This window comes from Pelophylax lessonae (assembly GCF_965119305.1).
Source record: "Pelophylax lessonae genome assembly, chromosome: 8".
Lineage (NCBI taxonomy): Eukaryota > Metazoa > Chordata > Amphibia > Anura > Ranidae > Pelophylax > Pelophylax lessonae.
Genome location: NC_138775.1, coordinates 252,523,138 through 252,535,697, shown reverse-complemented (window position 1 = coordinate 252,535,697; position 12,560 = coordinate 252,523,138). Strand labels below are relative to the sequence as shown.

At 45.0% G+C, this 12,560-nt stretch overlaps 1 protein-coding gene across 2 annotated transcripts in view; it reads left to right on the top strand.

The window, feature by feature from the left end:
• The window catches only part of DNAI3 (dynein axonemal intermediate chain 3), a gene marked incomplete at its 5' end in the record, with an annotated part of 119,222 nt that overhangs the window by 73,122 nt on the left and 33,540 nt on the right, over nt 1-12,560 (top strand). For both annotated transcript variants that reach the window (XM_082265820.1, XM_082265819.1), the window contains one exon: nt 9,321-9,408. In XM_082265820.1, the coding sequence (XP_082121946.1) occupies nt 9,321-9,408 (88 nt within the window). The remainder of the gene's footprint in view (nt 1-9,320; nt 9,409-12,560) is intronic.

Sequence of the window (12,560 nt, the reverse complement as noted above, 5' to 3'; positions counted from 1 at the left end):
AATACCCAAACAGTGGCTGCATCTGATTGGATGTAGCCACTATTTGGCTGATAATTTTCTACCGGTCTTAGATTTAGTTTTGTTGAGCCAGGTGGTGACGACAAGATTGTGCTGACAAAAAGATTGGATAAAATTCGAGCATTGTTTGTTCCTAGCCAAGTTTGGGCTATTCAAAGCCCTCTGGTTGCCCATGGAAGCTGATGTAAATCTGTCACAAACCTGCAGCAGTTCAGCCTGAGCATTAGAACAGTGGTCCTCAACTCCGGTCCTCAGGGCCCACTAACAGGCTAGATTTTAAGTATTACCTTGGGGAAATGCAGACTAGAATACTGCAATCACAGAGCAGCAAATTATATCACCTGTGATGTATTTCAGTTATCTTGCAAACCTGGCCTGTTAGTGGGCCCTGAGGACCTGGGTTGAGGACCACTGCATTAGAGAATGAACACTTAAAGTGGACCTAAGATTTGGCAACTTTATATTTCAAACTTTGTGAGATGAGTCAATTGTTAATGAATAGCACTGACAGTCAGCAATCTGCAGCTGCTCCTTTTCCGAGGACCCCTTTATATCCATTCCACAGAGCAGGGTAACTATGAGGAGGGTGCAAGCTATCTCTTGGAAGGCAGCTCTTGCTGTTTCTAGGCCCTACTCCTAGATTATGTCAGCAAAGTAATTCAGTAATCAAAATCAAGAGCTAAGCCCTATACACACTATGAGAAAATTGGATGAACGATTGACCGGGTGTCACGGGCTTACCTTTGTTGGAGTCTGTAACGCAGAGATGTACGCTCACCCTTGCAGATATCCACAGTCCAAGGTGACCAGGTAAGAAAGCCACCTGGGCTGTGAATCTGTGCACAGGGGCTTGGCAGGGAAGGTGCTCCAATAAGCAGGACCGGCAGGAATACAATGGGAAGGGAAATCCAGGAATAACAGTAGTCACTGGATGACACGAGTCTGGATAAGGATCAGGAGATGGGAGGAAGATAAGGTCGCAGGAACAACAAGGAACGAAGGTAAGGATGGAAGCCGGAGTCAGTCTGGAATACACGCTCAGGAAACAGGAACATAGGAACAAAGTCTGTCAAACAGGAACAATCTGGAACAAAGATCAGCAATGAACTGACACTGCTCTAAGCGAGAGGCAGTGTTTTATAGCTTGCTTAATTGAGCAATTAGCTTCAGGTGGACAATGAGAGACAGGAGTATGCTCAGGTGAAGTCCAGCCCCCTAGTGCTGCAGGCAATACCAGATTAACAAGACTGGATCCATATGAGCTGAAGTGTGGCTCAGAGGCAGGATAACAGGACAGAATGTCTAAGTACACAGGCTCAAATCCCATGTCAGGTACCCAACGGCGACCACGCCTGGCTGTCTGCAAGCCATGGCGAGAACCGTGACAGCTGTTTTTCCTGGATGTTTCACAGCAAGTCCGAACCGAGGATAGAAATTATGTAAGAAAATTCTTGTCCGACAAAGGCTTTTTAATTGTTATTTGTTGTTTCTGGTCATGCGCAGTCTTTCGTAGCGGCTATTTCTCGTACGAAAATCGTCCGAAAATTGTACAAATTAAACGAAAATCATTTGTTCTGTTCCCATACGAGAAATATTTTGGCATTTGTCCCTTCGGAAATCTTCGTTCGGAATCGGCTGTCAAAAGTTGTGTAAACACTATCAGAGAATTGTATGGTCGTTCCTTGGACGAAAATGTTCGCCCGTGTGTACAGGCCATTCGTTGGATATGTCAGAGTCCAGACAGACAGTAGTGAAGCTTGAAGAACAGAGGTTAGGTACTGTCCGTGTACTGATGTTTGGTGCTGCCTCTGATCGGCGGTTTTATATGTGTAGCGCCCCCCCACCCCATTTTCTGAAAGCCTGGTGGTGACCCCCAGAGACAGGGAGGGCCCACCTCCCTCCTCAGGGTGCAGATCACTAGGCATGGTGGGTGGTGAACAAGATAGACAGATGGGCGCCAGTAACTTTTATGCTTAAACAAGGAGTTTATTTCTCACAACAGGAACAAAGGGGTAGGGCACAGGACACCCTTAGTGAAAAATGGCAGATTGGCAGACTCCTTACACAAAAATGAAGACTAGGCAGACAGCAGTACAGAAAAAGATCCTTTAAGCTTGGACTGACCTGGGAGGCAACTCCTCTCCCCTGGGTCCAGTCTCCTATAACTATCTGTACTTTGTAGCTTCAGCTGTCTCCTATAGCAAGAGCGGGTAACTCACGGAAGATGCAGCGATTATGTGGATGTTTCCATCTTGACACTTTCCCAGGCTCTCCATCATGTGGCAGAGTCACCTCTGGTACTTCATCTCAGGTCTCCGTCCTTCCTTCACTCTTCCAAGCAGTGTACAGGCTCTCACTTGCAGAGCCCAAAGCACATGGTTAGGCCTCAGGCTTCAGGCCTACCCAGCAGCAGCAAATACACCCCCCCCCCAGACAGGAGTCTGGGTGGTAAGAGAGAGATCACCTGACTTCATCCAAATAAATAGTCTTTCCCAGCATGCACCACTAGCCAATTGGCTGGGAGAAACATTCATATTCATAACCTGACTGACTGTAATTTATCACTCGAATGGCAGAGGTAACAGTGCCACCTACTGACAGAAAAGGAGAATTGCAGCCAAACCAGGATTAGGAGGGAAATCCAATGCCTACAAGACTATAAATCAGCCAGGCTAGCTACCACCTTGCATAACTAAATTTACTAGCAACCCTGCTTATGACAATGTTGCTTCATATGTATCTTTTCTTACTATTGGCTTTTACATATTACATTGTGCTCATGAATCCCTGTTAAACAGCCAAACTTTAGATTTTAAATATAGGTCCAGGTAAAGCAGTGATTGCCACATGCAAAAATGATCAGTAACACCAGAGATATATCTCAACTTCCTATTAAAGCTTTGCTCTGCCTTCTTTCTCTTACCAAGCTCTTTTTCCCTGTCTCCCTAAAGTGAAGCTGAAGCCATTTCAGCTATAATTCTTCAGTAGGTCACAGGAGTGTCCTGCGTTATGCACTCCTGTGACCCGTTTTCAGCTGACAGCGGGCTAAAGTCTGCTGGCGGCTGACATCAGTTGGTCCAGGCTCTGGAAAGTTTCAGACTTTACAGGTGGGATTCTCCTAGTTTCCTGAACTCACCAGCTGGTTCAATGTCTCAGCGAGCCGCTGAGAGCCTGAGCCAGCCTCTTCCACCCCTCCACAGTCCGGCGCTCCAGTGAGTACTGGAGGGGCAGAGCAGATTAATGGTTTGATTGCTCAATTCTCAGGGTAGAGCTGGCAGGGGACAGCTGCAGCTGGGATCAGTGCTGCAGTCATCTTGGTGAGTATGGTTTTTTTTGCTATTCCCAAACTTCTCTTTTAACGTTATATGCAGTCTCATCCACCTTTAGAGAAGGGCCAGACTAAAGGCCGAAAGTCGGTCGGTTCAACAGTTGCCAATTCAACGGAAGCCAGGCTAACAACCAGCCTCTGTTGAACAGTCCAGCTGAAAAAAACAGCATTTAATCAGTGCTTGCAGCCAATGGCTACAAACGCTGATCAGTGTATCCTGGCAGATGAGGAGCCCCACTGGCAGAATACAGTAGCACAGTGGGGGAGATCCCTGCATTACATATCGTTGTGTGGATGCAGGGATCTGTCAGGTTTTTGTTGTTCAACCAGCGGGTGAACAAAAACAAAAACTGCACATATATACCCTGCTTATGATTCCTCAAACGTTTACAGGTATGGAGGTTGCACAAAAGAGAATCATATAATAAGAGACTGCAGTTCTACCTAGAAGCATTATAAAAAGCTAAATCTGACTGCATTGTAAAGTTAACAGATTGATTGGATTTATTACTTGGAGTTTGTCTTTACACATACAAATCACAGATGCAATAAATACACTTTTCTTCTTCCTCGGTTTTTAATCTGCTTGATAATTAATTTTAAAACGCAGCACCAAGTAAGCTGTTTCTTGCATTTTCTGACAGATTAGACTGTGTACTGAATGGGTGCGATAGATGTAACAAGCAAGATATGGAGAGCATTCCGTACATTCAGCAAAAATCCAAACATTAGTCTTTAGCTTGGAAGGGCTAAGCCGCTTCTTCTCAGAATCTGCAGAACAGATTATCAGATGGTCAGCCATCCAGTTTGAATAGATTGTCCTGATCACTATTTCACCCACTGAACTACATCTAACATATAACACCCAAAAAGAATGTAACTTATCACTGTTTTCTTCAGTCTGGGATCTCTGCCATCAAACAATGTCAAATATCTCCTGAAGTTATTAAGCAGTATTTAATGTAGAGGGTGTGGAGATCATTAAGAAGGGACAATGCTGGCTCGATTCCTCAATTTCAGTGCAAGCAATCAGTGCCAGGACAGGGTCATCCAGCGCCCAGGGCAAAGATGCCAAACTGCACCCCCCTCCTTCCCTTAGGGTCAGGGTTAGAGCACCCTCATCCCTGTAATAAACCATTGCGCCCAGGGTAGCCGCTCCTCATCCCCACCTCTTGTCCCGGCCCTGCAAGCAATACAGACATCTAGGGAAGTAGTGGAGTATTTCTAGGTTGTTCCCACTAACATACCCCAAAAGCCCGTTTTACATGTAACTCATGGTAAAGGACGCTACTACCCCAACAAACAATAAGACTTGCAATGTGCGCAATTAATACATAATTAAACGCATTTTAAATAAGCCTCTTGGAATTTCCTTTATAGCAAAGCTCAGACTGGGAGAGGGAGATTAGTTGGGCTGCAATGTTGCTTTGCTAACAAAACACATGCTAATACTAAGAGAGCAGAGTGACAAACAGATGAGCTCAGCTGCCTGCTGCTTCTCCTTCCCTGTTAAATCACAGGCTGGGGGGAGAATCAAGACCTGTAAGTGTAACCTAACGGCAACAGAGAACAACCAGGTCTTCTGCCTTGCTAGACAAGACTGTGCTGTGTGGCAGAGCTGTGTAATTCTCAGAACCAGATGGACAGAAACACATTTCACAGCAGTGCTATAGTACAGGGCCTGTGCTCAATTAATCACTGTGTCCCTGTGAACCCCATTTAATCACTGTGTCCCTGTGAACCCTATTTAATCAATGTGTCCCTGTGAACCCCATTTAATCACTATGTCCCTGTGAACCCTATTTGATCACTGTGTCCCTGTGAACCCCATATAATCACTATGTCCCTGTGAACCCTATTTGATCACTGTGTCCCTGTAAACTCCATTTATTCACCGTGTCCCTTTGAACCCCGTTTAATCACTGTGTCCCTGTGAACCCCATTTAATCAATGTGTCCCTGTGAACCCCATTTAATCACTGTGTCCCTGTGAACCCTATTTAATCAATGTGTCCCTGTGAACCCTATTTGATCACTGTGTCCCTGTGAACCCTATTTAATCAATGTGTCCCTGTGAACCCTATTTGATCACTGTGTCCCTGTGAACCTTATTTAATCACTGTGTCCCTGTGAACCCCATTTAATCACTGTGTCCCTGTGAACCCCATTTAATCACTGTGTCCCTGTGAACCCCATTTAATCACTGTGTCCCTGTGAACCCTATTTGATCACTGTATCCCTGTGAACTCCATTTAATCACAGTGTCCTTGTGAACCCCATCACTGTGTCCCTGTGAACCCCATTTATTCAATGTGTCCCTGTGAACCCCATTTAATCACTGTGTGGCTGAAAACCCCATTTGATCACTGTATCCCTGTGAGCCCCATTTGATCACTGTATCCCTGTGAACTCCATTTAATCACAGTGTCCTTGTGAACCCCATCACTGTGTCCCTGTGAACCCCATTTATTCAATGTGTCCCTGTGAACCCCATTTAATCACTGTGTGGCTGAAAACCCCATTTGATCACTGTATCCCTGTGAACCCCATTTAATCACTGTGTCCCTGTGAACCCCATTTAATCACTGTGTCCCGGTGAACCCCATTTAATTAATGTGTCCCTGTGAACCCCATTTAATCACTGTGTGATCTGGACTACGGAGCAATGGAAGAAGATGGTCTGGTGTGAGGAATCATGTTTTCTTTTACATCATGTGTATGGCCGGGTGCATGTGCGGGTTGTAGAATGGCACTCTCTTCGAAGAGGCTTGTGGAGTATAAACACTTTTTTGTTTTGTAGGGAGTTTTATGCTGGATATACTGTATTTGAAACCTGACAAGTTTGCTTTCATCTTCTGTAAAAGGACCAGTTAAAGAATATGTCAACCCAGAATGTCATATTCCTGATATGTGCCTGCTGTACCATGTATGAAAAAATATCCTGTTTACTTTGTATGAAATCCCGGGTGTTCCTGCCTGTCCCTCTTTTTCCCTATTAAAAACTGACTACACTAAGCATGAGAGCACAGCACGGTCAGATCTCTAGGTGTGCTGGAAACTCAGCCCGCTCTCCTCCAATGGTCAGATTTGTGCTGACGCGCCCCCCTGCACTGGAAAGACCAGTGTACTGCTGCTTCTCCTTTCCTAGCTCTCTAAGCTCCATTATGCAGCTGAGAACAGAGCGTATGTGATCACTTATTAAAAAAAGGAAATAAAAGTATTTATATAGTAATTGTAGCAATTCCCCCTAGAGGACTGCTGAGAATTACGTTTTCTGGATTCCCCTGGGTTACCCTTAGCAACTGATAGCAGACAAACCGCATTAAAAGTCCTTGGCTCAGTCAATATTCAATCCAGGGGATGTTGGTTTTTTGTGTTTTTGGGATGGGAGAAGGGATGAGTGGGATACTCCAACTATGAACTATGCACAATATTGAGGACAACTAGCTGTAGTGTGCGGCAAGGCCACTGCTTCACCTTGCCACTGAAGTGAAGATAGTTTTAAAGGTTCCTGTTTGAGTTATACTCTTCAGGGTTCTGTAACTGGCACCCCCTTTCCTCTCAACACCGGTTTGCTAACGCCTGTCTGCTGACCCTAGCTTCTGGAGTGGTCCCCTTCCTAGCAGACCCCTGGGCAAGTTCCTCTGTACTCACGGACACTGTTTTTCCAGAGTCACCGTTGCCACCAAACTCCACATGTCAGCATCCACTGGACCTCTGCGTTCAGCAACACCTTCAGGGTCACCAGGCCGACTGCTTGTGACCACCTTTCCCAGCTGCAGAAGGAGAAACAGCTGTACCCTCCTTCTGGGACTTGGCTTCCCACCCAAAGACCCCCCTGCCATATGTGCCCTTGGCTTTTATAGCCTATCCCAGGATGCACCACGGTAGGTGCCTACCCACTGTGACAGCCACAAAAGCCTGTGTGTCACTGGCTGGGTTTCCTCCACTGTCCAACATGCCTCCCTATTGAATACAGTGGGGACACTCCCTCAGACCAGAAGAATCACACCCTGGACACATGTAACAGGCCTGACTAGAAATTCTGCTCCCTGATAAGCAGAAAGAGCCACTAGGTTTTACCTGTCACTCTTCTGATAAGCAGGCAGAGCAAAAATACACTCCCTACCTAGCTCCTATCTAGGAGGGTGCTACATTTTTTTTATATCTATACACAAATGTTTTACCTTTCATTTCTAATTTTAAACTAAATGGGTTGTTTTACAAGGGGAGGGTTCACATATACTTTAAAGCGCTGTCAGCTATGTGGAGGTTGTAGAGGAGAGCCAGATGGAAGCAGGCGTCTGTCATCCAACATTTCTCTTTTAGAGCGGACTTAGGATAAGGATAAACAGTGCCGTATAAATATCGGAAGTCACTGTTTATACAGTCTGAGCACTGAGACTCTTTCTATTATAACAGCAAATCCTCTATAAACACAAATACATTATGCTTCTGGTGTTATGATGGAATATACAGTAAGGTATTCTGGTTTCATGATGGAATGTACAGTAAGGTAATCTGGTTTCATGATGGAATGTACAGTAAGGTAATCTGGTTTCATGATGGAATGTACAGTAAGGTAATCTGGTTTCATGATGGAATGTACAGTAAGGTAATCTGGTTTCATGATGGAATGTACAGTAAGGTAAGCATGGATAAAACAGATCACTAGGGGAAGATATGAGTGGGAGGAGGCCAGCTTTCCTCTGGACAGGAGGAATGTCAAGGCTGTATTTTTGTATTTTCATGTTTCCTGTGCATCTTGACAGATCCTGAACCATACCATCTGCACATACCTACAGGATGGCGGAACTATTGTCTCTACTCCTTCGCTCACATGTGTACAGGATGGCGGAACTATTGTCTCTACTCCTCCGCTCAAATGTGTACAGGATGGCGGAACTATTGTCTCTACTCCTCCGCTCACATGTGTACAGGATGGGGGAACTATTGTCTCTAGTCCTCCGCTCACATGTGTACAGGATGGCGGAACTATTGTCTCTACTCCTCCGCTCAAATGTGTACAGGATGGCGGAACTATTGTCTCTACTCCTCCGCTCACATGTGTACAGGATGGCAGAACTATTGTATCTAGTCCTCCGCTCACATGTGTACAGGATGGTGGAACTATTGTATCTAGTCCTCCGCTCACATGTGTACAGGATGGCGGAACTATTGTCTCTACTCCTCCGCTCACATGTGTACAGGATGGTGGAACTATTGTCTCTAGTCCTCCGCTCACATGTGTACAGGATGGCGGAACTATTGTCTCTAGTCCTCCGCTCCCATGTGTACAGGATGGCGGAACTATTGTCTCTAGTCCTCCGCTCACATGTGTACAGGATGGCGGAACTATTGTCTCTACTCCTCCCCTCACATGTGTACAGGATGGTGGAACTATTGTCTCTTGTCCTCCGCTCACATGTGTACAGGATGGTGGAACTATTGTCTCTACTCCTCTGCTCACATGTGTACAGGATGGCGGAACTATTGTCTCTAGTCCTCCACTCACATGTGTACAGGATGGCGGAACTATTGTCTCTAGTCCTCCGCTCACATGTGTACAGGATGGTGGAACTATTGTCTCTACTCCTCTGCTCACATGTGTACAGGATGGCGGAACTATTGTCTCTACTCCTCCGCTCACATGTGTACAGGATGGTGGAACTATTGTCTCTACTCCTCCGCTCACATGTGTACAGGATGGTGGAACTATTGTCTCTACTCCTCCGCTCACATGTGTACAGGATGGCGGAACTATTGTCTCTAGTTCTCCGCTCGTATGTGTACAGGATGGCGGAACTATTGTCTCTAGTCCTCCACTCACATGTGTACAGGATGGCGGAACTATTGTCTCTTGTCCTCCGCTCACATTTGCTCAGGGACAGCCATGTTCAGTGGATGTGCACATTCATTGAGGTTTATTCAGTGTATACAAAGTGCTAGTGATTTCTATATCTGCATCTTTCTAGACATCAATTCCTAAAATCGAAACGGGAGGAGAATTCAGCCCTGTAAAGGTCAGCCTGAGAGATGAGCATCACCACTTGAGGACAATAGGTAACATAAGACAAGTTCACAGGTGCCTTCTTAAAATGTTAATTTCAGAGGTCTCCTTCTAAAAATGTTGGTTGTCTGATTGCCATGCTGACCCAATGGCTTTTGATACTTTCTGAGACCCTTACCTGGGCTATTGTTCAGATTGAGTTCTGACTGTGCAGTCCCCTCCCACCTTCTGCACATCGCTGTTGGCCACCAAATGTGATTGACAGCCTCACCAACCATGAGGGCAGGGGTCTCGAAGCTTTTAAGTATGAGAGCCACATTGTAGATTTTACAATTATTTACGGACCAAAATAATTCCTATCAGAGTCCCCATTCGATTCCTTTATTCATCGGGGTCCCCTTTATATTAAAATTCCCATCAGAGTACCCCCTTACATCAGGGTCCCCATTAGATTCCCTTTTATATCAGGGTTTACCATCAGAGTACCCCCTTACATCGGGGTCCCCAATAGATTACCTTTTACATCAGGGTCCCCATCAGAGTCCCCCTTTACATCAGGGTCCCCATTAGATTCCCTTTAACATCAGGGTCCCCATCAGAGTCCCTCCTTACATCATGTTCCCCTTTAGATTCCCTTTTACATCAGGGTCCCCATCAGAGTCCTCCCTTACATCCTTATCAGATTCCGCCCTTACATTAGGTTCCCCATCAGAGTCCCTACTTACATCAGGACCCCCCTTACATCAGGGTCCCCATCAGAGTCCCCCCTTACAGGGTCTGGGTTGGGTAGGGTTGAAGGATAGACTCCAAAACAAAATTGTGATGCTGTAGCACCTTTCTCCTGCGCTCAGAGACAGAGTTCCCTGTCCACTTCATTCCACGGAACTCACACTTGGCATCCCAAATGGCTAAGGCTTTGCTGCCCTATAAGACTGGGGTTGTCTGAAGACACTGTAATCAAAAAACAAACAAAGGGTGCACCGGCCTAGTGCATTATCCTCAATATTGGCTTTATTGATTAATAATGTATATACTCACAAACAATAGTTATAAAACAGCATATCCAATCCAAACATCAGGAACAATCTGTATCTGTGCCCACTGTCTTGATAGATGGCTGACGCGTTTCGAGGCTTAGTCCTTTCTTCAGAGCCTGCAGGCCATGTCTAGACCACTAGCTATATAGCAAATATCCCATGCCTCCTAGGTAGGGCCTAAAAATAACTCCTCCCCAGTAGGTGTGGTTCCAATTATATGAACTTTTACGGTCCAAACCAATGCAAGCAACTTCCAAGCCTTCCATAAGGAACTATAATATCATGAAATATAAAGCAATCAAATACACAAGTAATTAAAATTCTGTAGTCACATATCCAAATTGGTCCAGGGGGGGTACTGCAAAGAGAATTAAAAGTGTGTATCATCTTGAGGTTATCCTATATTCATAGCCCATATTGATGGTGTTGATCGGGGAATACTCATACTTGTAATTATATAAATATACAAAGTAATGCATTAAACATGGTAGGAGGGACTTCTTGTTCCTCTCAGGAGCCCCATTTCCATGCTGGGTTGCCGTGTATTGCTGGAACGCACACCATCGGATAACGGAAGGGCCGCCGCCTCATGCATTCCAAATCAGTGACGTCCGTTCCGCCCACGTCACTTCCGCATCCCTTGGCGAGATTACATCTGCCCTTAGGCGACACTGGCTCACAGTACATAGCATAGAAACTCCCAGCCACCCCGGAACACTCCCGATCCTCTCTCGCACAACCCACGGTGCACCTATCACCCTCAAGTCGGCATTTCCTCCCTAAGTGGAGGCAGGAAAAGGCGAAGGAGAAAGGGAGTGTTCTCCAATATGGAGATTTACAACATCTGCAGCACCTCTGCGGTCCAGTGTTGGTTGGTGCTGACAGTGCATCCACTATTAACCATTGGGATGCCCTTTCAGCTAGGCTAACCTACTAATAGTTTTCACACAAGCCCACCAAAAGGAAAAAAAAAAATTATAATTTTGGGGTGAAATATTGTTTGTAGACACTATCAATGTGAACCCACAAAAGAGGCAATCCATAAATTACTATAAAAAGGTTGCCCCGTTATACGGATGTCTGACTGGCCATAGGAAGACAGATCTAGATGATAAACGAACTTGCAAACTAAATCTAATGGGTAGGAAATACCTATAAATATATAAAAAAAATTGCATATGCAACTAATTGTCCTTTTAAATACAAACAATAACTCTAAAAAGGACAATTAGTCGCATATGCAATTTTTTATAGGTATTTCCTACCCATTAGATTTGCCACCATCAAGGACAGTGGGCACAGATACAGATTGTTCCTGATGTTTGGATTGGATATGCTGTTTTATAACTATTGTTTGTGAGTATATACATTTTTAATTAATAAAGCCAATAATGAGGATAATGCGCTAGGCCGGTGTGCCCTTTGTTTGTTTTTTTTTGATTGAAGGATAGACTATAAGGAGCCTCTGCTGACCTTTATCCTCATTCTGTATACATTGAGGAAATAACACTGATCTTAGCTGGGGCCAGAAAAAAATTTGTAGTGGGCTGGATGTGGGCTGTAGTTTAGAGGCTCCTGCAATAGGGTAGTGGGGATGCAAGACCCTGGAGACAGAGCATAACCATGCAAGCTCTGGTTCAATGAAGGTGCCAACTCTACATTCCTGAGGCCCCTTAAATGTATTGGACAAATCCACAGGTTCGTTTTAAGGATTGAGAGGGGGCGAATAATTATACCATTAAAGCATAGGCTTATAAATGGAAGCCATTCATGGCATCTCTACAGAGATCACATTTATGGAGAGACATGCCTCAGTACAGGCAGTGTTTCACAGCCAAGCTCCATTATTCTAGAGCCGCTGCCAAGGCTTCCTCTGGCACACATCATCCCTTCCTGAATCTATTTCCGTCATGCTGCCATTTAGTCTTCTGTCCTCAAGATATCAGAATACAGGAACTCACAGCTTCTGTCCATGCCTATAATCAACCCGCTTTAATGACCTAATGCTGGCTGTCTTCACAGGAAACACTATAAAGCTGGATAATGTGTCCACAACATAATACAGACCAATACGTGACCTGCAATGTCCCTAAGCCACAGCACTGATGCAATTCTCTGTTAAATAGGAAATCATTAAAAGTGGATCAGTTATACAGTGAACATTCTGG